The sequence below is a fragment of the Carassius carassius genome, chromosome 3 (assembly GCF_963082965.1).
Source record: "Carassius carassius chromosome 3, fCarCar2.1, whole genome shotgun sequence".
NCBI lineage: Eukaryota > Metazoa > Chordata > Actinopteri > Cypriniformes > Cyprinidae > Carassius > Carassius carassius.
The window spans coordinates 33475082-33500258 of NC_081757.1; the positions used below are offsets into that span (position 1 = coordinate 33475082).

At 41.9% G+C, this 25177-nt stretch overlaps 1 protein-coding gene across 7 annotated transcripts in view; it reads left to right on the plus strand.

The window, feature by feature from the left end:
* LOC132124973 (collagen alpha-1(XXV) chain) overlaps window positions 1-25177 on the plus strand; it is a 712477-nt gene that overhangs the window by 260601 nt on the left and 426699 nt on the right. For all 7 annotated transcript variants that reach the window (XR_009426824.1, XR_009426827.1, XM_059536150.1 and 4 more), the window contains exon 5: window positions 13238-13264. Coding sequence is in view for 5 of the 7 variants with exons in the window: in XM_059536150.1 (XP_059392133.1) it covers window positions 13238-13264 (27 nt within the window). In the remaining 2 variants the exon portion in view is untranslated. The remainder of the gene's footprint in view (window positions 1-13237; window positions 13265-25177) is intronic.

Consider the following 25177-nt stretch of genomic DNA (forward strand, 5'->3'; position numbering starts at 1 on the left):
ATTGTAACGTGGTATAAGGCTAGTTAGGTACGCAGGAGCTAAACCATTTAGGGCCTTATAGGTAAGTAATGATAATTTGTAACTGATACGGAACTTAATAGGTAGCCAGTGCAGAGATTGTAAAATTGGGGTAATATGATCATATTTTCTTGACCTGGTAAGGACTCTAGCTGCTGCATTTTGGACTACCTGTAGCTTTTTATTGAAGAAGCAGGACAACCACCTAGAAGTGCATTACAATAGTCCAGTCTAGAGGTCATAAATGCATGAACTAGCTTTTCTGCATCAGAAACAGATAACATGTTTCGTAGCTTAGCAATGTTTCTAAGATGGAAGAATGCAGTTGTTGTAACATGGGAAATATGATTTTCAAAAGACAAATTGCTGTCTAATATAACACCCAGATTTTTGACTGTAGAGGAAGTAACAGTACATCTGTCTAGTTGCAGATTGTAATCTACAAGTTTCTGTGTAGTGTTTTTTGGTCCAATAATTAATATCTCTGTCTTATCCGAATTTAATTGGAGAAAATTATTTGTCATCCAATCTTTTACATTTTTAACACACTCTGTTAGCTTAGATAATTTAGAAGTTTTGTCTGGTCTCGTTGAGATAAATAGCTGAGTATCATCAGCATAACAGTGCAAACTAATTCCGTATTTTCTAATAATATTACCAAGGGGCAACATGTATATTGAAAATAGAAGGGGAACTAGGACGGATCCTTGTGGCACTCCATATTTTACTGATGATAAATGAGATGATTCCCCATTAAAGTAAACAAAATGGTAGCGATCTAAACCATCTCAGAGCCTGCCCTTGAATACCTGTATAGTTTTGTAATCTATCTATGAGTATGTCATGATCTATGGTGTCGAACGCAGCACTAAGATCAAGTAAGACTAGAAATGAGATGCAGCCTTGATCTGACGCAAGAAGCAGGTCATTTGTAATTTTAACAAGTGCAGTTTCTGTGCTATGGTGGAGCCTGAAACCTGACTGAAATTCTTCATTCATACAGATCATTTTTGTGCAGGAAGGTGCTCAATTGAGCAGACACAACTTTTTCTAAAATTTTAGACATAAATGGAAGATTTGAAATAGGCCTATAATTTGCCAGTACACTAGGATCTAGTTTTGGTTTCTTAATAAGAGGCTTAATAACCGCCAGCTTGAATGGTTTTGGGGCGTGACCTAAAGATAACGACGAGTTAATGATATTGAGAAGCGGTTCTTCGGCTACAGGTAACAACTCTTTCAGTAATTTAGTGGGTACAAGATCTAATAAACATGTTGTTGGTTTAGATACAGTGATAAGTTTATTTAGCTCTTCCTGACCTATATTTGTAAAGCACTGTAGTTTATCTTTGGGTGCGATGGATGAAACTGAAGTATTAGATGCTGTAGAATCTACTATTAATAATCTAATATAAATAATCTAATTGTTCCATTTTGCTTGACTCCAAAAGCGTTTATTAGGTCAGTAAACGCAAGTCCTAATGCATCATTTGTATCATCAACGTGAATATTAAAATCTCCCATGATTAGCGCCTTATCAACTGTAACCAGAAGGTCTGAGAGGAAATCTGCAAATTCTTTTAGGAATTCTGTATACGGCCCTGGTGGTCTATACACAGTAGCCAGAGCAAGAGATACATTAGATTTGTTTTGCATGTCTGACAGTGTAACATTAAGCAGAAGTATTTCGAATGAGTTAAAAGCTGTATCCTGTTTTCTGGGTAACATTGAGAATATCACTATATATTGTTGCAACACCTCCTCCGTCTGACGAGGCTCATGCTTATAACAGTAGTTTGGTGGAGTGGACTCATTTAGACCAAAATAATCATTTGGCTTTAGCCAGGTTTCAGTCAAGCAGAGTATATCAAAACTATTATCTGTGATCGTTTAATTTACAATAACTGCTTTGGGTGTGAGTGATCTAATATTCATGAGCCCAAACTTTTTGTTTTTGTTCATTTACTTTACACGTTTCTGGTTTAATCACGATAAGATTTTTTTCTAGATCCTACATTAAATGTATATTTTGACCTCACTATTCGGGGAACAGACACAGTCTTAATAGATTGTACAGCGCAAGTACTTTTACTACTTTTACTGCAATTGTACTTACGGGCGTCGTGCTGCAAACCGTCTCGCTCAGGCTTCTGAAGTCCCTCTTCAGCATCTCCATCTGCCGCAGCGTGGTGTCGTTAACCCCTGGCGTGAAGCACGACCGCTCTGGGGCTCTCGTCGGCCTTCAGAATCGCGGATATCTGCGCAGAAACTTCGAGAACACGAGCACCAGGGAAACAACGAGTGTGCACTTTACCTTCGGTTAACGTAGCATGGACGTGTCAGACGATGGAGTCTCCGATGATCACAGCATTGCATCCCATCTCGCGGAGGGGAGCAAAGCGGTTCAGGGTGGAGATCTCGAAAGACAGGAAGGGGAGAAGTCGTCGCCCGGGGCCTGGCTCGCGTCCTCCACTGTGGATGCACCCAGGGTCCGTGGTGTCCTGGCGCCGGAGTGAAGGACATCTGGGGAGATCATGTCCTGGGTGCACCGGGCCTGTGCAGAGAAACACACGGAGTAGACGTGGTGGGACTGTTAACAGCACACTGTATACTTACCCCGGACTTGTGAGCGTAGGCCCGGGATGATTCCAGCGCGGCTCTCCGCTCTCTCAGCTGGGCCTGCCTCACCTCCAGGTCACGAATCTGCTTCTCCACGGCCTCGAGCTCGAGCTGCGTTCGGTGCGTGTCCTCACCTGCAATCAAAGGTAGACATTCATTCGCCATTAAAGCAAGTAACAGTGAGTACAGCAGTGGTAATGTGTGTGAATAGAGTATTAGCAATGTAAGCGCGTTTAGCAACAACCATGCTTGCTGATGCTAATGGGCTATAAGCTAATAGGAGACCCGGGAGATCAAAATAAAACTAGTGATAGCGAGGCGCTCTGATTGTTTTTTTGTATAATACAATAGAGGATATATTCACGCGTTATATAAACGGAAACGATGGTGTATAAAATTGATTTTTAAGTTAAAAATAGTAGATAAAAAGAATGTAGTGAAGGAGCTCAAACGCAGTACAGATGGCAACAACAAACAGGAAGTGACGTATGACGTACTGACTCATGTTGATCAGTAAATCAGGCTAAGATCTGGCAGCATATTTCAGGTGCTTCTCAATAAATTAGAATGTTGAGGTAAAGTTCATTTAATTCTGTAATTCAACTCAAATTGAGAAACTCATGTATTAAATAAATTTATTGCGCCCCGACTGAAGTAGTTTAAGTCTTTGGTACTTTTAGTTGTGATGATTTTGGCTCACATCTCAACAAATTAGAATACTTCATAAAACCAATAAGAAAATAAATAAATAAATAAAAAAACATTTAGTGAATTGTTGGCCTTCTGGAAAGTATGTTAATTTAATGTACATGTACTCAATACTTGGTAGAGGCTCCTTTTGCTTTAATTACTGCCTCATTTCAGTGTGGCATGGAGGCGATCAATTTGTGGCACTGCCGAGGTGGTATGGAAGTCCAGGTTTCTTTGACAGTGGCCTTCAGCTCATCTGCATTGTTTGGTGTCTTGTTTCTCATCTTCCTCTTGACAATAGCCCATAGATTGTCATGGTCTGGTGAGTTTGCTGGCCAGTCAAGCACACCAACACCATGGTCATTTAACCAACTTTTGGTCCTTTTGGCAGTGTGGGTAGGTGCCAAATCCTACTGGAAAATGAAATCAGCATCTTCAAAAAGCTGGTCAGCAGAAGAAAGCATGATAAACTCCAATATTTCTTGGTAAACAGGTGCAGTGACTTTGGTTTTCAAAAAACACAATGGACCAACACCAGCAGATGACATTGCAACCCAAATCATCACAGGCTGTGGAAACTTAACACTGGACTTTAAGCAACTTGGGCTATGAACTTCTCCACTATTCCTCCAAACTCTAGGAACATGATTCCCAAATGAAATACAAAACTTGCTATCATCTGAAAAAAGGACTTTGGACCAATGGCAACTTTTCATTTCTTCTTCTCCTTAGCCCAGGTAAGATGCCTCTGACCTTATTTGTGGTGCAGGAGTGGCTTAACAAGAGGAATACAACAACTGTAGCCAAATTCCTTTACACTTCTGTGTGTGGTGGCACTTGATGCCTTGACCCAAGCCTCAGTCCATTCCTTGTGAAGTTCTCTAAAATTCTTAAATCCAGTTTGCTTGACAATCCTCATAAGGCTGCGGTTCTCTCGGTTGGTTGTGCATCTTTTTCTACACACTTTTTCATTCCACTCAACTTTCTGTTAACATGCTTTGATACTGCACTCTGTGAACAGCCAGTTTATTGGAAATGAATGTTTGTGACTTACATTTCTTGTGCAGGATGTCAGTGGTTGTCAGAGATCATTTTGAAGGCTCAGGAAACCTTTGCAGGTGTTTTGAGTTGATTAGATGATTGGCATGTCATCATATTCTAATTTACTGAGGATGTGAATTGGTTGGTTTTTGTTAAATGTGAGCCAAAATCATCAAGTCAAGTCAAATCACCTTTATTTATATAGCGCCTTAAACATAGCAAACATGCGTCATAGCAACTGAACAACATTCATTAGCAAAACAGTCAATAATGCAAAATGACAGTTTAAGGCAGTTCATCATTGAATTCAGTGATGTCATCTCTGTTCAGTTTAAATAGTGTCTGGGCATTTATTTGCAATCAAGTCAACGATATTGCTGTAGATGAAGTGACCCCAACTAAGCAAGCCAGAGGCGACAGTGGCAAGGAACCAAAACTCCATCGGTGACAGAATGAAGAAAAAAACCTTGGGAGAAACCAGGCTCAATTGGGGGACCAGTTCTCCTCTGACCAGACGAAACCAGTAGTTCAATTCCAGGCTGCAGCAAAGTCAGATTGTGCAGAAGAATCATCTGTTTCCTGTGGTCTTGTCCTGGTGGTCATCTGAGACAAGGTCTTTACATGGGATCTGTATCTGGGGCTCTAGTTGTCCTGGTCTCCGCTGTCTTTCAGGGAAGTAGAGGTCCTTTCTAGGTGCTGATCCACCATCTGGTCTGGATACGTACTGGATCCGGGTGACTGCAAAAGGATCTGCTGCCCGCAGTTGATTTTGATATTCTAGGTATTATAAAATTGCCTGAGTTTTGAGAATGTAGCAGACGTAGAGGATTATAATGTAAAAGGAGCTCATTCAAATACTGAGGTGCCAAACCATTCAGGGCTTTATAAGTTATAAGCAATATTTTAAAATCTATACAATGTTTGATAGGGAGCCAGTGCAGTGTTGACAGGACCGGGCTAATATGGTCATACTTCCTGGTTCTAGTAAGAACTCTTGCTGCTGCATTTTGGACTAGCTGTAGTTTGTTTACTAAGCGTGGAGAACAACCACCCAATAAAGCATTACAATAATCTTACCTTGAGGTCATAAATGCATGGATTAACATTCCTGCATTTGACATTGAGAGCATAGGCCATAATTTAGATATATTTTTGAGATGGAAAAATGCAGTTTTACAAATGCTAGAAATGTGGCTTTCTAAGGAAAGATTGCGATCAAATAGCACACCTAGGTTCCTAACGGATGACGAAGAATTGACAGAGCATCCATCAAGTCTTAGACAGTGTTCTAAGTTATTACATGCAGAGTTTTTAGGTCCTATAATTAACACCTCTGTTTTTTCAGAATTTAGCAGTAAGAAATTACTCGTCATCCAGTTTTTTATATCAACTATGCATTCCAATTAGTTTTTCAAATTGGTATGTTTCACCGGGCCGCGAAGAAATATAGAGCTGAGTATCATCAGCATAACAGTGAAAGCTAGCACCATGTTTCCTGATGATATCTCCCAAGGGTAACATATAAAGCGTTACCCTCACAATTAAAAGAACCAAAGACTTAGACTACTTCAGTCTGTGTGCATTAAATTTATTAAATACATTAGTTTCACAATTTGAGTTGAATTACTGTAATGAACTTTTCCTTGACATTTTAATTTATTGAGAAGCACCTGTATGTGACCCATGATAAACAAGATAAACACAATATTGCATGAATGGTTAAATGATCACATACATTTTAATGAAGTGTAGTATTGTTTAAATATAACCTTTGAAATGGCAAGTCAAAACAGAATTAAACATTATCATTTCAAAATTAAGGAAATCAGTCAACTGCATTAAACTGCACTTAATTATAATTTTATTAAATGTTATATTATTCATTCAATTTATATTATATTTAATGCTGTCATGCACAAGCATTAAATAAAATGATCATGAAAGTATCTTATTTTTTATTTAAATCCTCTGTATCCATGTGATGCTTGGTGTGAGGAACAGATCCATATTCAAACCATTCATCGGCGATATGTATCTCCTTCCTCTGTAGCTATAGTAACAATTAAACAATTTCCAGTTAAGAAGTTTTACAGCAGCGATATCAAATGCTCATTGGCACTCATTGGTATTGTCATAGATTGCGACATGCCGTGCTTCTGGTGATGTGCATTTTGAGTTAGAAACGCGCGGCTTGACCGAGTGGATCGGGATAGTATTTTCAGCATTTAACAACTTAAATTATGCCCTGCTCCTCACACTACTATTATATTCTGCCAGAGAGGCCTGCAACTGAAATATATCGTCATTTGGACTACTGTGGTACTGCTCTTCGACACATCTGCAATAAATTCTTATGAATAAGTTACATGTGTCTATCTGTTACGTTTCTCTTATAGACTGTATACTTTATACACTCACTCTTTATTGGTTGATTTGATCTTCATAAAACAAAATCAATGCAATACTTTTTTTATTGCACAGTTACATGATTTGTGGGTTTTAAGTCTGATTTTCTATTCAGTTTGATGTAATTTATTGGCATAGTTTGTGTATACATCCCCAGACAGCAAGCAGGGCCAGAACTGATGCTTTGGAAACCCAGACAGCAACATAGTGTAGATCCGGCCCACATCTGGTTCGCATGGATTTCACACAGGCCAGATGTGGACCGGATCTAGGCCAACACTATGCTGCGGTGTGGGTTTCCAAAGCATCTCTCAAACTGAATAATAATAATAATAATAATAATTATTATTATTATATTAATACACAATGTAATAATATGAAATATTAAGATTCTGTATTCCCAGACTGTATTCCCCTTTCCCCTTTTCACACAGCTTCTGTGTACGGCCCCTTCTCAGCAAGCAGGGACACAAATTTTCCAATTCCCAACACAGTGAAATGATAGATAATAGAAAACCGTTACGCAGCGGCGACACAGATGATTATTTATTTATTTTTTTTAACTGCTTGTGCCATCCCCATGTATCGTGAAAAGATGCCTGGTTCGCCCATGGCAAAAACCGATACTGGCGCCAGGCCCACTCTCACATCACGAGCGAACAACGCTTCAGCTAACACCACCACTTCTATTAGCTCAGCAATGTCAAAGGGGATTCCTCATAATGACCGGGCGTCGCATTGATTTCGGTAGGGCCCGAAGCAGCCAATCGGCAATCACCCTCTCCACAACCTAATTGGCGGACGTGTTACCGGCCAGCAGCCACAGGTGCACAAGCCATGCGAGACAGGAATCAGGCCATGATCTCAGCTTGCAGGTCATCCTACCGTTTGTTACTTGGGCTTTGTAGGGAATGGCTCTCTGTGCTTCCCCTGTGAGAAAGGACGCAATGATGCAGGCCCACTCTTCCTTTACCCACCCCTCCCTGACTGCAATCAAACTCATTGTCCGGGAGAAAGAGCGGTAAACCTACAGATAGTGAAATCAGAGACATGATAAACCTGCCATTAATTTCACACATCTCAATTCACCCTCTTCTTGCCCATATTATCCACCATATGTAGCAGGGTAAGTTAGGAGACAGACACAGAAGGGTAGTGATAATACAGTGCTCGGTGAAGGAGTTCTTTGTCCCAGTGGAAATAGTGTCTGTGATCCTCCATGAAGTGTGACAAACAGCCAGGTGCTCAGTCAGTCTCTGTAAAAATGAAGAGAACATATTCATTAGTCTCTCTTCCATGGAGCATGTTACTCTCCTTAGTGTGTTTTTCCTCTTGGCTTTAAACCCGTTGCCAACGAGCTCCAGGTGTGGTGGCCATAATGGTCAGGTGTTCACAGTCTGTGATTAGAAGACCTGGAAGACATTAGCATCCAATGGGAAGATGTGGGTAATGTGGCCATGGAACGTCTTATTGCCCATCATGCCAACGCGTGACATTATCTGATAATGGTAAAATCTATGCAGAGTAAGAAGCTACTCTCTTTAAATATTAAGGCATGCCACCTCTCCTAACCATTCATAGAGTGCAGTCCCTGAATGATCTTAGAACTGAACTTACTACTGTCACAGTGTCTGGTATTTGTGCCCTGGACTGGCCACTTGATGGCGTTCTCCCCTTTCACTTTTACATGCTCTGAACTCTGTTTCCCATATTCCTTTGCCTTGTCTTTTCTGTTCTGATTATCATCACCTGTAGTTTATTTACTCATTATCCCATCACTATTTATTCCATGCTCACTCTGTCTTTTGCTGCTGCAGTACTGTACCCGTTACGGTATATTTTCTGTTACCCTGTGTTTTGGATTACCTTTAGCTAGTGGTGGGCAGATCGAGGCTTCGTGAAGCAATGAAACAGTTGAAGCAAATGTGCCATATTGTGTTGAAGCTTCGAATCAATCCATCACCCGTCTTAACGGTGACATCTAGTGGTCACTTGCAGGTGTTGATCTGAAACAACGAGCCATTAAAAATGTGTTGTTGTTTTTATTATTATTGTATTTTTCTAATATGTGAAGCTTGTAACCTGTAGGCTTCTCACTGTGCATAATGTTATTTTGGTCATGAAAAATTAATATTAATAAAAGAATTCAAGCCACAATGTCTCACTTTTTTGAAGTTTTTTTATTCAAAAATATTAATTTATCTGCTGTGGAAGGACTTAGCCTAATTCTTTTTTTACAGATAATTTCTCCAGCCTTTGAAAAAATCCTCTCACAAGGGACACTTGTTGCTGGCATGCAAATATATTTTTTAGCAAGGACATACAAATGAGGAAAGATTACTGCTCTTTCTTTCCAGTAAATTAGGGGATCATGAGTTCTGGGCAAAAACGCATCATGGAGGTATTTTTTTCACTTCCAATGTGGCATCAGCTGTAGCATTGTGTATCTTCTGGGTTTCATGGATACGATTATCAAAAAGTTCCCATAAGCTGTCCTGTGTTTCTACTTGTGTTGATGGTGATGATGATGATGATGATGATGGGCCTGATGATGAAAACAGCAATTAGTAACAAATCCAACACTTACGGCATATATTAAGTATACATTATATAAATCAGATTACATAACATAGACTGAAACTGTAGCCTACTGGTTCATTATTTGAAAACCTTCATAAACAAAGTTATGTTATGAAGGTTTAGTGTGCAGAGAAAAATCAAATGGAATGTAGAACTACAACAATTAGGAAAACCAAAATGATGTCTTCACTGGCTGTAGATTGGGTACTCATATGTAGACCTATAAAATGTATATTCACACAATAGTATATTATTTTGACAAAATATTATATTATATTCACATTGAAGTTTTTAACATGATTGGTAGTTGTGATTGGGACATTAGGTTGTAGGGCTTAGGTTGTCACAGGGCTATGGACTTTCTAAACAGTGTCCCAACAGTTTGTTATTATATTTCAATTATAATTATATTTCAAACAATGCATGCCTTGCTTAGATGGCCCAGCAGTGTCAGTAGTAGGCCTAGGTTCAGGGGGAATGCTACCATCGTCTGCACCCTGCAAAATGGCAGGATGAGTGCTCCTCAAATGGCGCATCATAGATGTATGTAATGTATTGTTGCAGTAGGCTAGCTGCCGATCACAATACATACATCTCACTTTATTTGGGGTTTCCAAATGGAAATGCTCCCACAACACAGATGTATGGCATCTCTTCTGAGGAGCCTCCATTTTTATTGATCTGTTTATCTATTTTATTCTATCTATCTATATATCTATCTATATTAATATATCTATGTATCTATATATGTATCTATCTATTAATCTATATATGTATATCTATTAATCTATCTGTCTTTAAATATTTCTATCTATGCATCTATTAATGTGTCACTACATGTATATTCTGTCTGTCTGTAGCCTATCAGTCAGTGTGTAAATTTAAATGTAAGCCTAAATATAACTAAACAGATCGCACTTTAAATGTCACTATAACACCAAATATCCGCCATCTCAAAATCAAACTCCTCTCACAAAAACCAACGAGGTCAAGATGCGTTGACTTCACTTTATACAGATGTGCGGACCATGCCACCTGTCGAAACACTTGTGAAATACTTTGAGGCTTCATTAGCCGTAGTCACGGGCATTTTGAATCATGCCTCGGATCAGTGTTTCGAAACATCTGCGCTTCGTGATCTCGCAAAGCTTCGGAACGTCTGTTTCACGTCAGCCATCCATTCCTTTAGCCACGTTTTTGCTTTGTTCTGGATCATTGTTTGAATTTTATTTAACTGCACATGGATCTTATTTTGTCTTCTCCTGGCATTCTGTGACAGCTAAGTCTTCATGTTGAGGGGTCTAATTAGCAGTGGTGTCAAAATATTGGCATTCATTACTCAAGTAGAAGTATAGATACTAGGGTTTAAAAAGACTTTTGTAGAAGTTGAAGTATCAACTAAAGCTTTTTACTCTAGTAAAAGTGTAAAAGTACTGGTTTAAAAAACAAACTAAAGTATAAAATTAAAGTAATGCAAGGGAAAAAAATCCATCAAGAACAAAAGCTTGTGCACTACCCCACCTCCTCAAAAAACATTTTTCTAAAGGCCATAGTCCATAATGACTATAATGTTATATTAAAATGTTCATGTTGAAAAATTTGGGATGCACTAGGCTACCTGTTTCAGCCGCATATATGCCCATTGAAAATGAACGCACTTTAGTACAATGCAAATACATTAAAGGACTAGAGATATGATGACTAGTTGCCTATAAGTATTGTAATGGTGCAAAAAGTCAAACTTCAGAGGCATGTCATCAATAACCTTTAATGGAATGTAAATGTACATACAAGCTTAGCTGCAGGAATCTGCGAGGGGCAATGGACAAGAACATTGGTGCAGGCTTAGTAACAATTAAAATAATTAAAAGAAGACCTTTACACAAAGGATCAAATGCATGCTATTTTTATTAAACAGTAAATAAATATAAGGCATATATATATATATATATATATATATATATATATATATATATATATATAAATGTTTTCATTTTCATTTTGGTTAATTCTTGGTTTAAAGTTTGTCTATTACCTTTTCAAGGTGATTTGATTCGTTGTTGCCTTTCAAAAGGTTACTGTCTGTGAGTTTGCACAACTGAGCGATTATTCTGTGATCTCACCTCTCTCTCTCATCCTCTCTCACTCATTCTCTCTCTTTCTCTCTTTCTCTCTTTCTCTCTTTCTCTCTTTCTCTCTCTCTCTCTCTCTCTCATTTGGACTCCGTTATGTTTGTATTTGTTTACTGTCTGTATTGTCGTACGCATATTTACTCTGGGTGATTTGTAGTTTGATGTATAATTAGTTCAATTATTAAAATCCAATATATATTCATGATTGCTTCTGTCTAAAATGCTCACATCACGAGTCAATGAAATGTCTGATCTTAGCTACAAGCTCGTTACTTTTCAGTAACCGAAATTTCATAAGGATAGGAGAATGTTTCATGGCCAGAAACTATTTTCCCTTGAATTATAAGAAGTGATAACCCTATTGAAAGTTGATAAGTTAATCTTACGGCCGTTTGCTGGACAAACCACCGTTTCAGTTGCGTTAATTCACAGTAAAAGATATCACTATAATTGATATGAAGAATGGAATATTGACATATTAATGAGTAAATTACAGTGCCTTGTAATGAGTTATTGATATATACAATTTACCTATTTTTCATCTTCAATAATTTTAATGTAACTGTCATATGAGGTATATATATATATATATATATATTAATCATATTCCTGATTAATTATTAAAATTCCCTATATATCACTTGAGTTAATTATAATCTGGGATTTTTTTTTTAGGCCATATGCTATTGCCCAACTTTAAAAGCAAGTAAAGAAGGCTTCCTTTAAAATCGCTTAAGTTGTCAATTACTAAAGCTCTTTTTTACATCGTGTGAATTTTGTTGATTATAATAAGAGAACTTGAGTTAAATCATGAGGAGGTTTTATTAATCCATCCATTCTTTAGAGTTTCAAAGATTTAATCGTGCAGGTTTAATTTTATTCGTTTCTTGTTTTAGGCAAATTAGGCCTAAATAATGGGAACGAAATTATACAGTGCTTCACGTTTAAACATGCTACAATTTCTTAATCAGTTTACAGACAAATGTCTTTTCCCCAATAAGTTTGACAACAATGTTTGATAGGGAGTCAGTGCAGTGTTGACAGGACCGGGGTAATATGGTTAGTGAAAGCTAACACAGTGTTTCCTGATGATATCTCCCAAGGGCAACATGTAAAGCGTGAAGAGTGAGGGCCCTAGTACTGAGCCTTGAGGTACTCCATACTGCACTTGTGATCGATATAATACCTCTTCATTCACTGCCACGAATTGATTGCGGTCATATAAGTACGATTTAAACCATGCTAATGCACTTCTATTAATGCCAACAAAGTGTTCTAGTCTATGCAAAAGAATGTTGTGGTCAATAGTGTCGAACGCAGCACTAAGATCCAATAGTACTAATAGAGAGATACAACCACAATCAGATGATAAGAGGAGGTAATTTGTAACTCTAAGGTAAGCAGTATCACTACTATGATACGGTATAAATCCTGACTGGAAATCCTCACAGATACCATTTTTTCTCTAAGAAGGAATATAACTGTGAGGATACTACCTTTTCTAGTATCTTGGACAGAGAAGGGAGAGTCGAGATTGGTCTATAATTAACTAGTTCTTTGGGGTTAAGTGTGACAATTGACCATTTTTATCATACATAATTTTACTTTCAACTGCAATTCATTTTAATCCAATGTGGATATAGCAAGTGTATTTTAAATTACTCCTTTTATTGCTTGAATTTGTGTACAATATTTAAAAAAAAAAAATGTATTATCTTATTCTATTCTTTTTTTCTCTCTCTCTCTTATAGGGGGATCAAGGAGACCAGGGACCAAGGGTATGTTTTTTTGTTTGTTTGTTTGTTTGTTTTTTCTTGCATGTCCTATTCCGATGAGTGAATGAATGTGTTATATCTCTCAATATATGGGCTTGCATGTTTAAGATGCATGGGTTTCTTAATGGTGTGTGTAAAAAATGCTTGGAAAGGCCGAACTATAAACACCTAAAATTTAAATGATCAGCCTTCAATTCTTGCAGTTCAATAAAGCTGAAGGTTTTGTAGTAGAATCAAGGTCCTAACATACTTGAATGGCGCTTTCCCACTGCATAATACGTCACTGAATGGCTCACTTTTAGGGGATTTTCCACTGGGTGTATCTGGTACCTGGTAATTTTTTTTGTACCACCTTGGTTGAGGTTCCAGGTGAACCGTACCGTTACCAAAACATGACGTGTAAACTCTGCTGATCACAGATTGGCCAGAGAGAATCATCCCTCTCTGCATCACTGAACTTGCAACAGCAAACACAAAATAACTGCTAGATTTAAATCAGCACACCCAGCGAAGGATGGAACTCAACTGTTTTGAATGAGCGCACCGTTTTTAACAACCAAAAAGTTTTGTTGTCTGTATAGACGTTCCTCTTGTCGTCAGCAGAGTGGATCCAGTGAGAGCTTGAAGGGGAGAAGCGGAATGAAAACGTTTATTTTAGGAGTCATGGCAGTAGAGGGGGCACAATTATAATAATGTGAATAATCCTGCCCAATCTAAAGCAATACTAAACTGCAGTGGAAATGCAAAACATGCCGAGCCAAGCCGTGTCATACCATACTGAGCCGTGCCGAGTCGTACAACGCAGTGGAAAAGAGCCATGACATTACAGTGACATGAGTGTATGCTACACTAAGAGATTGTTCAAAGAATGTCAATATTTCAGCTCAATTGCTTGACAACTATATTAATTCACAGGATGATGAACAATGCATTTAGCTACATTTGGCAGATTTTGAAATAAACCACTTAAATATCTCTGTAACAATATAAAAACTTCACAATCCCGGGAAGGAGGAGGTGGGAACCGGAGGACATTTAAATGAAAACTTTAATAACAAAATGAACACAAAACAGTGCGACAGCCCCTCACGGACGACTGCCACGCACAAACAAAACCAAAACACAATAAAAAGCCCAGGCCTGGTCCTCTGTCATCCTTCACTCTCGTCGGTCCTCTTTTGTATCCTTTCCGATCTCTTCTGTGGGACTCGAGACCGGTGAGTGGCGCAGGTGTCGCACATTTCCAAATCACTCCACCGGCCTCACTTCGTTCCCACGGCTCTCGCCCCACTCGTCACATACCCCCATCACCCCTCGCAGACCGGGGGGTCCCCACGAGACTGCGCTCTACTCCCCCATTCCCTGCTCCTCCCCCCGGCAACTCACTCCAGGCCACCACCTCGAGCGTCCTCGGCGCCAGACTGTGACGGTGGGTATAAAGATAGTCTGGAAGCAGATGCGAGATAAACAGTTTAACCCTCTCGAGTCGATTAATGCGGATACGCGTTTTGAGTCATTTTCTCCTGATAACCCCGAAAAGACCTTAAATTACACAGTATAATCGTACAGATAAGAGCAATACATCAATCGAATCTGTAAAGGGTCTACTTTTTTTGGATACAGACATAATAACAACAAAACTTTGTGCACTTATAAAATAAAGATAACAAACAAGGTGTGCTGTCTGCAGCCTTTGTCTGCGCTGATCTTCATTTACAAACACGTCATTAAAATGAACTGTAACTCCGTGAATACTCAACGAAAATACATGAGAGAGATATCTATAGAAAGCTTGACATGTCTTTTTTTAAACTAAACAAGTGCCGCCGAAAACAGATATTCTGTGATAAAGTAATCCATATGAAAACAACGCGATGTCTGTTTTTCATGTCTCCCTTCATTATATCTAATGTGACCACGCCCCCACGCTGAACGCGCTATTCAGATTCAAACTGAAGCGCGCGGCTTGAATGCGCCCACACAGAAGAAAAAGCAGCCAGACTGTTCTTCAAGTTTTTATTTTACTGTTTGCTTCGCGATGAGAGGAATAAGACATAAATCACCCCAAAAAGATGTGATGTGGTTGAGGATTTGAGAAATGGATTTCCTCAGAAAAAAAAGAATGAAGCACATTATTCAGCAGAGATCATAAACATGAGTGAGTCTCTTTTTATTTATTTATATACTTGTACTAGTTTTCACATAACGTGTAAACATTTTACTAGTTAGACTTTTTCCAAATACTTTTTCCAAACTATAATTCCTGACTAAATGTATAATCAAGTGAAACATTATGAAGTTTCAATAACAATATACAATACTATACCATTCAAAAGCTTGATGTAAATAATATAAATGTAACAAATAGATAACTGTAACAAATGTAAAAACAATGCTTTTCTTTCAATTTATTCCCCCTAAAAACCCAGAAAAATATTCTCAGCTCTTTTCAACATTAATAATAATGATAATAGTAATAACAATAAATGTTTTTTGTAGAAAATAAGATTGTTAAAATGATTTCTGAAGGATTGTGTGACTGGAGTAAGGATGCCAAACAATTTGTTTGAAAGTCAGCTTTGATTGTTTCTAATAAACTGTTTAACTGCTCCCCCAAGTGGATATTAAATTATGTTGTGGGATAGTTAAATATATTCTTAATAAACTACAAACATAAAATTATATAGATTTATTTTGTTCTCACATTCTTTCTTGTAACTCCTCACTCACAGTGGCACAGCTGACTGAATGGCTCATTATGCAGCTCATTATGCGGCCCTTTGTCTTCTCAGGTGTAAATCACAATGATATTCATGGTAGTTGATGCCTACTCGCATATGACTTTTACCAACAAAAAGTGTCTTAGAAAATTTAAATCAATATATTGTTTTCTGTGAATGAGTAAACAAGATGATTTTCACATCATTTAGAAAGAAAAATTCTCGGCTACAAGCTCCAGTTCTCAAAAATCCCGGGAACCATTGTTCTTTATGTGTTTTTTTGCCTTATTGAAGTGTTTTAACATTTTTAGTTTTTCACTAACCACGCATAATATTTTTTTTCTCGAAAACACAATCATGTACATACATGAATTTCACATATTATTACAGCCCAGTTTGTGCTGGTTACAGTGAGATTAGACTTTACCCATTTAGATATTTATAAGAAACTGAAAAAAGCACAAATGTCAGGGCATGACAAAACTTCTCCAGGCCCCCAAAATACCCTTAGACTCCAGAGGGTTAATGAGATGAGATGAAGATAAATACACAAACAAACAACGATGCTGAGACAACGACACTCCGTGGTGGTGGTGAGGAGGTGAGGAATCCTGATGGTGGCGGAGAGAGGGTGAGTAATCCGAATGATAACGGCGTGTAGACAGCAGGAGAGGATGGCACAGGAACTGCGGGCAATAGAGCCGAAGGTAAATGTCCGTGGCTGAGTGAACGTGCGAAGAGTGGATGAGGTTCAAAGGTAACACAGACATCCAACGCATACAACACTAAAGCAGACGGACAGGGAAACCACATTAAACAAATAACAACGAACTCACAAACACAAGACGTGAGACAAGCCAATATATAGTGGATGAGTAATGAGTGACAGCTGTTGCTGATGACAATTAACGGAGACGCCCACAAGCTAATCAGTGCAGACGCGAAACACACAGATCTCACCACAAAGTGCAAACACCCCGAGATTGCGGTTTACCAACTGTGACAGTACCCCCCCCCCTCTAAGAACTCCTCCTGGAGTTCCCAGAAGGGCCTACCTGCTGATTGTAGTCATCAATAAGGGAGTGATCCAATATGTCCCTAGCAGGTACCCAACACCTCTCCTCCGAACCGTAACCTTCCCAGTCCACCAGATACTGTAATCCTCGTCCCCTCCGTCTAGAGTCCAGAATACGATTAACCGAATATGTCGGTTCGCCATCTACAAGACGCGGCGGCGGGGGAACCGGAGCAGGCGGATAAATACGTGCATAAAACACCGGTTTAATTCTGGACACATGAAAGGCGGGGTGTATCCTCTTGTACGCAGGAGATAGTTTGAGGCGGACTGTCACCGGACTAATGATTTTGGTGATAGTGAACGGGTTGATAAATTTGGGAGCTAATTTATTAGAAACGGATCGCAGAGGAATGTTACTGGTAGAAAGCCACACTTTTTGACCCACGACGTAGACAGGAGGCTTTGACCGGTGGCGATCGGCCTTGGCCTTAGTGCGCTCCCTCACCCGGAGCAGAGTCTCATGGGCTCTGGTCCAGGTGCGGTGACACCTCTGGACAAACGCGTGAGCGGAGGGGACCGCGACTTCAGATTCCAGACTGGGAAACGCTGGTGGCTGGTACCCTACCCTACACTGAAACAGAGAGAGGCCCGTAGCTGACACTGGCAACGAATTGTGGGCGTACTCCACCATAGAGAGTTGTTGACTCCAGGAAGAAGGATTCTTAGAGACCAAACATTGCAACGTCCTCTCTAAATCTTGGTTGGCTCGCTCAGATTGTCCGTTGCTTTGGGGATGATAACCCGAAGACAAGCTAACAGACGCTCCTAACAATTTGCAAAACTCTTTCCAAAATTTGGATATAAACTGAGATCCCCGGTCCGAAACTACGTCTACAGGGAAGCCATTAAGCCGAAAAATGTGATCTAGAACAGTGACCGCTGTCTCCTTGGCTGTCAGTAATTTGGGCAAGGGAATTAAATGTGCCACCTTCGAGAACCGGTCCACTGCGGTCAAAACGACCGTCATGCCATTAGAGGGCGGGAGGGCGGTAACAAAATCTAGAGCGATATGTGACCAGGGTCTCGAAGGGACAGACAGCGGTTGAAGAAGCCCATCAGGAGGTCGGTTAGATGACTTACCACTGGCACAAACTGAGCAAGCCAAAACAAAATCGCGGACATCGCGAGCCATACGTGGCCACCAGAATCGTTGTCTAACTAACCCATTAGTTCTACTTATCCCTGGGTGACAAGCCATATTAGAACAATGACCCCACTGAACAACTTCGGACCTTAACTCCTCCGGCACAAATAAACGGTTCGGTGGGCAACCGGACGGAGGCGTTACCCCTTCTAAGGCCGTCTTGACCTTCGACTCGACCTCCCATACCAGTGCTGAGACTACTAATCTCTCAGGCAAAATACACTCGGGAGTAACGGGACGGGCGGAGGGATCAAATAGACGTGACAAAGAATCGGGTTTGACATTTTTGGAACCCGGGCGGTACGATAGGGTAAATTCAAAACGACCGGAAAAAAGTGCCCACCGAGCCTGCCTCGAATTGAGTCTTTTGGCAGTTCTAATGTATTCTAAGTTCTTGTGATCGGTCCAAACAATAAAGGGAACCCCTGAACCCTCCAACCAGTGACGCCATTCCTCTAATGCTAGTTTGACCGCCAACAACTCTCTATTGCCAATGTCATAATTACGTTCGGCAGGAGATAGTCGATGTGAGAAAAACACGCAAGGATGTACCTTATCGTCCGAAGCAGCACGTTGGGACAACACTGCTCCTACCCCCACCTCTGACGCGTCGACCTCCACCACGAACTGCCGTGTGGGATCAGGGGCCACAAGGATGGGAGCCGAAATGAAACGGTTCTTGAGGTTAGTGAACGCAGCCTCAGCAGCGTCCGGCCACCTGAACAGAGTACTGGGAGAGGTCAAGACTGTCAGAGGTGAGGCTAGTTGGCTGAAATTACGGATGAAACGTCGATAGAAATTGCCAAACCCCAGAAACCGCTGTAGGGCCTTACGGGAATCTGGCGATGGCCAATCTATCACAGCCTTAACTTTGTCAGGGTCCATACGTATTCCCTCGGACGAAACCATATACCCTAGGAAGGGGACAGACTGTGCATGGAATACGCATTTCTCCGCCTTGACAAAAAGCCCATTCTCAAGTAACCTCTGGAGCACTCGTCTGACGTGTTGAACGTGTTCCTGGAGAGATGAAGAAAAAATCAGTATGTCATTCAGGTAAACATATATAAACTGATCTACCATATCTCTCAACATGTCATTCACGAGTGCTTGGAAAACCCCGGGCGAGTTGGAGAGCCCGAACGGCATCACCAAGTACTCAAAGTGCCATCTAGGGGTATTAAAGGCGGTTTTCCATTCATCCCCCCTCCTGATGCGGACCAAATGATAAGCATTGCGAAAATCCAATTTTGTGAATAATGGATGCTCCCTGCAACCTCTCGAAAGCTGAAGACGTGAGTGGTAAAGGATAGGTATTCTTAATAGTAATGTTGTTCAGCTCTCGGTAGTCAATGCAAGGTCGCAGAGAACCATCCTTCTTACCCACAAAAAAGAACCCCGCCCCCGCTGGAGAAGAGGAAGGACGGATGAACCCAGAAGCTAAGGAATCAGAAATGTATTTCTCCATGGCCTCCCTCTCAGGAATAGAAAGAGAGTATAACTTGCCCTTAGGCGGAGACTTACCTGACACTAAGTCTATAGCACAGTCGTAGGGACGATGCAGAGGAAGAGAAGCAGCACGGGACGTACTGAACACTTCCTTCAGGTCCAGATACTCAACGGGCACGTTTGGCAAAACCATGTTCTCCCTCTGAAAGACAGAAACAGGGACAACAGAACAAGCAGAAACCAGACAAGACTCATGACATCTTTCACTCCACAATGTGACAGTGTTAGAACCCCATTCCACTCGTGGATTATGTTTGGACAACCAGGGGTGACCTAAAACAATGGGAGCAACAGGGGAGTCCATGAGAAAAAAGAATATGGTTTCTTGATGGTTTCCAGACGTGATCAGTGTGATGGGTGCGTGACGTGAGGCAGTTCCTGGCCGTTGAGTGCGGTGACATGGATGGGGAGAGACACAGGAAGGACAGGAATGTTCAAGTGATGTGCAAGTGATGAATCAATGAAATTACCTTCAGCTCCGGAGTCCAGAAGGGCGTGACACTCGTGATGTAGATTCTTCCACCGCAGTTTCCCCGGAAGGAGGGTCGATGATGTAGGTGAGGACTTCTCAGTGGAGATCCCACCCGATAGTAGCCTCAAATTTACTACCGGGCTGGCTCTTTTACCGGGCATGAGTAGGTGTTATGAGCAGAGCCTCCACAGTACAAACACAGTCCTTGGGACCTCCGTCGTTCCCTCTCTCTCCGGGACAGCCGAGCTCTACCCACCTGCATGGGCTCGTGGTTGTCGACAGAACCGACCTTGTTCTTTCGACTCAAGTGCCCCCTAGCATGAGAGATGGTAGATCTTGAAGGACTGGGTTGGCGGCCCAAGCGATTAATCCGTGCGTCAACTCGTAAAGCCAGTTCGATGAGTCAGTTGAGAGTGGGGGGCAGCTCGAGGAGGTAGATCTCCTGCTGAACACGGTCGGATAACCCATGGAATCTATCCCACTGCGCCGCCTCGTTCCACTGGCACGCTGCCGCCAGGGTGCGGAACTCGTTGGAGTAATCGGTGATGGAGGAAGAGCCTTGCCGGAGTTCCGAGAGTCGATGATCGGCTTCCCTTCCGGTCTCGGCCCGATCGAAGACGCTCCTCATCTCTTCAGAAAGGGCGTGGAACGAGGCACAACACGGGTGTTGGTTTTCTCACACCGCCGTCCCCCATAAGGCAGCCTTGCCGGACAGCAATGTGAGCGTAAACGCTACTTTAGATTCATCCGTAGCGAAGGTGCGGGGCTGTAGGGCGAAATGCATAGAACATTTGGTTAGGAACGCTCTGCAAAACGCTGGCTCACCCGCATAGTTCTCCGGCGCCGGAAGTCGCGGTTCTGGCTGGAAGTGGTCCTGGGGAATCTTCCAGGGGGACGGACGGCGCAGGCGGTGTGATGGGCGCAGTGGGAGACGTGAGTTGATGGATCCGCTGGGTGAGCTCGGACACCTGTGCCACCAGCGCTTGGACAGCGCGTCCGGTGTTCGAGATGCTCTCCTGCTGTTGATCCATTCTCTTGACGCTGTGGTGTATGAAGTCTGTGAGGGTATTGGTGCTCGCTGCTTCCATGTTGGTGAGATCGTTATGTGACGGTGGGTATAAAGATAGTCTGGAAGCAGATGCGAGATAAACAGTTTAATGAGATGAGATGAAGATAAATACACAAACAAACAATGATGCTGAGACGACGACACTCCGTGGTGGTGGTGAGGAGGTGAGGAATCCTGATGGTGGCGGAGAGAGGGTGAGTAATCCGAATGATGACGGCGTGTAGACAGCAGGAGAGGAGAGCCAAAGGTAAATGTCTGTGGCTGAGTGAACGTGCGAAGAGTGGATGAGGTTCAAAGGTAACACAGACATCCAACGCATACAACATTAAAGCAGACGGACAGGGAAACCACATTAAACAAATAATAACGAACTCACAAACACAAGACGTGAGACAAGCCAATATATAATGGATGAGTAATGAGTGACAGCTGTTGCTGATGACAATTAATGGAGACGCCCGTCTTAGCTTAATCAGTGCAGACGCGAAACACACAGATCTCACCACAAAGTGCAAACACCCCGAGATTGCGGTTTACCAACCGTGACACAGACTCCTTCACCCCTCATGGACGAACGGCCCCGGCCCACTAAGTTTCAATGATTGCTCTTTAGCTGGTTGAAACACAGCTTCTCTAACACAAGTGTCTTTGCCTCTCCTTACTGTACTTCTCTCTCTGTTATTTGGTGCATTTTTCTGATATCTGATATCATAGTATTGAATGATCTATGGTATCAGTGCAATAAGTATATATTTGGGTAATTATTTACATTACTATAAGTTCAGTGGCATTTGAATTATTTCTCAAAAGTCTGTTATATAGAGGGTATGAATATGATGTCATAGTAGACAGGAGTCACTCACTAAAACAATGTTCAGCTTGAATGTTGTGAAAAAACATTGTAAATGTGAAAGATCTGCTCTGTGATTGACTGAACAAATAGGTAAAACAAGAAAGTGAAGCAATATTTTTACAGACTGCTGAATGCTACAGAAAATAGAAGCAATTGGATCACTGCAATTCAGAAAAACAACTGGAATCCAGGCACCCAATCATGGATTTGCATTTGTCATTTTGTAATGTACATTTAATTTTGGAGTAAAGACATACCCTAGGTTTCCCAACTGTGGATCACAATGAGTTATGTCATGAAGACATTAGGGGTCAACTTGCAATCATCATTTAAGAGAAAATGCCAATGAAAATTGTCTAGTGGATTTTGCATGCTGAGCCACCCCCCATACATACATATAAGGCGACAGGATGCATCCACTTGCATCAGTTTTTTGCTTCGGAGCTGAGTGTTTGTATGAAAGCTGTTGTACTCCACAAAGCCATTCATCTGCTGTGTGTTGGAGGGCTGTTCTGGTTGGTGGTATGGTCAAGTCAAGTCACCTTTATTCATATAGCACTTTAACCCTCTGGGGACGGATTGGGCGGTACCGCCCAAAATGGCATAATTTTACAAATGTGTAGTTATCTCAAAAACTATTAATGCTAGAGAGATGCGGGTTTTTTTGCCGTCTTCCTCAGATTCCACTGAAAACAGCGGTATCCAGTTTGTATATTAAACAAAATACATTGCGTCAAAGTCATCTCTTCTCAGATGTTCTGGATCCAGACTGGAGCTTGTGTATATCCCAGTTACCATGGGATGTAAATCCTGTGGCAAAACAGAGAAACAAATAGAGGCATAATTAGCATAGCTGCTGTTCCAACCAAGTAAAATTATTTAGTTTAACCCAAGCTAAAGAATAATAATCAGCATTTGATCAGATGCAACAGCGGTCACAAATTAGGAGATGCATTATTTAAATGTTTGGCAAAAGAGATGTGTTTTTAATCTAGATTTAAACAAGAGAGAGTGTGTCTGAACCCCGAACATTATCAGGAAGGCTATTCCAGAGTTTGGGAGCCAAATGTGAAAAAGCTCTACCTCCTTTAGTGGACTTTGCTATCCTAGGAACTACGAAAAGTCCAGCATTTTGTGACCTTAGGGAGCATGATGGATTGTAGCATGGTAGAAGGCTAGTTAGGTACGCAGGAGCTAAACCATTCAGGGCCTTAGATAAGTAATAATAATTTGTAACTGATATGGAACTTAATAGGTAGCCAGTGCAGAGACTGTAGTATTGGGATAATATGATTATATATTCTTGACCTGGGAAGGACCCTAGCCGCTGCATTTTGGACTACCTGTAGCTTGTTTATTGAAGATGCAGGACAACCACCTAGAAGTGCATTACAATAGTGTCACGCTGTCAGTCTCTGTTTTCCTGGGTGTCCACTAGTGAGCTCACTTCTCCTTAGGCACTTCACCATAGGCACTATAATTCCTGGTCCTATAATTCATATAATTCTGGTCCTGTCTTCACAGTAATTGCACTCCAGTTAATCGCACAGGTGCAGGCAATGTATTGTCATTAGTCTCCTTATAAATAGCTGTCTTTCCCTGTTGTTTGTATGGAGTCCTTACCCTTCGTGTACCTATGTTCTTGTCTCCCGAGACTTCCCCTTACCTTCTCGTTCCTCCGAGTTCCCGTTCCGTTTCATCTGGTTACCTCTTGTTTTGTTTGTCTACTTGGACTGGTTGTTTTGTATTACCTTTTTGTGCAATAAACATACCAGCAATTGGATCTTCCCCTCTCCTCGTGTATTCCTGATACACAATCGTCACAGAAGGACTCCATCCAACAAGATCCAGCAGTATGTCTGCTACAATTTCCTCCCCAGCCAGCAAGCGGGAGAGAAATGGGTTTGAGGGCACTCGCCAAGTTGTTTTCCGTGGAACCAGGGGAGGTCGCTCCGGAGCAAGCAGTCTAGAGGAGGTCCGGCAGCGATCTCCACTGTGGATTCCCATTGACCCGGGGTTCGGTTGGGAGCGACCATTTCCCCATTATGTCCAGGGGAGAGGAGACGCAAATCGGCTGAGCCAGCGCCGCTGTACAAGATGGCCGCCAGTCCTGTGCTGCTGCACAAAATGGCCGCCAACCCAGCGCTGCTGCGCGGCATGGCCGCCAACCCAGCACCACGAGGCAAGATGGCTGCCAGCACAGCACCAAAGCACAAAGTGGCCACCAGTCCAGCCCCACCGTGTAGGATGTCCGCCAGCTCAGCGCCAAAGCACAGGATGACCGCCAATCCAGCGCCACAGCACGATATGGCTGCCAACCCAGCGCCAGGAGGCAAGATGGATGCTAGCATAGCACCACAGCACAAGGTGGTCACCAGTCCAGCACCACAGTGCAAGATGGCCGCCAGCTCAGCGCCTACGCCCAAGATGGCAGCAGTGACATTTTTGGATTATTTCTCCAGGCTGTCAAAAATCCTAGAGATTCCCAAGACTGTTCACGTCCCGTCTGCGGAGCCAGCACCACTGCACAAGATGGCCGCCAGCCTGGAGCCACTGCAGAGGAAGGCAGTTACAGTGGGCTTTCCTGAGTTGAGTTAGATTCCTGTTGACCTTCCAGAGTCGAGTCCGGTGCCCGTTGACCTTCCAGAGTTGAGTCAGTTCCCGGTTGACCCTCCAGAGTCGAGTCAGGTGTTTGTGGACTCTCCAGAGTCAGGGTTAGTCACCGTCGACCTTCCAGAGTCAGGGTTAGTTACCATTGACCCTCTAGAGTCAGGGCTAGCTCCTGTTGACCTTCCAGAGTTGGGTCAAATTCCAGTGGACTGTCCAGAATCAAGTCAGATTCCTGTTGACCTTCTCGAGTCGAGTCAGATGCCTGTTGACTTTCCAGAGTTGAGTCAGTTTCCAGTTGACCCTCCAGAGTCGAGTCAGGTGTTCATGGACCCTCCAGAGTCAGGGTTAGTTACCGTCGACCTTCCAGAGTCAGGGTTGGTTACCGTTGACCCTTCAGAGTCAGGGCTGGTTCCTGTTGACCATCCAGAGTCGAGTCATGTTCCAGTTGGTCCTCCTGAATC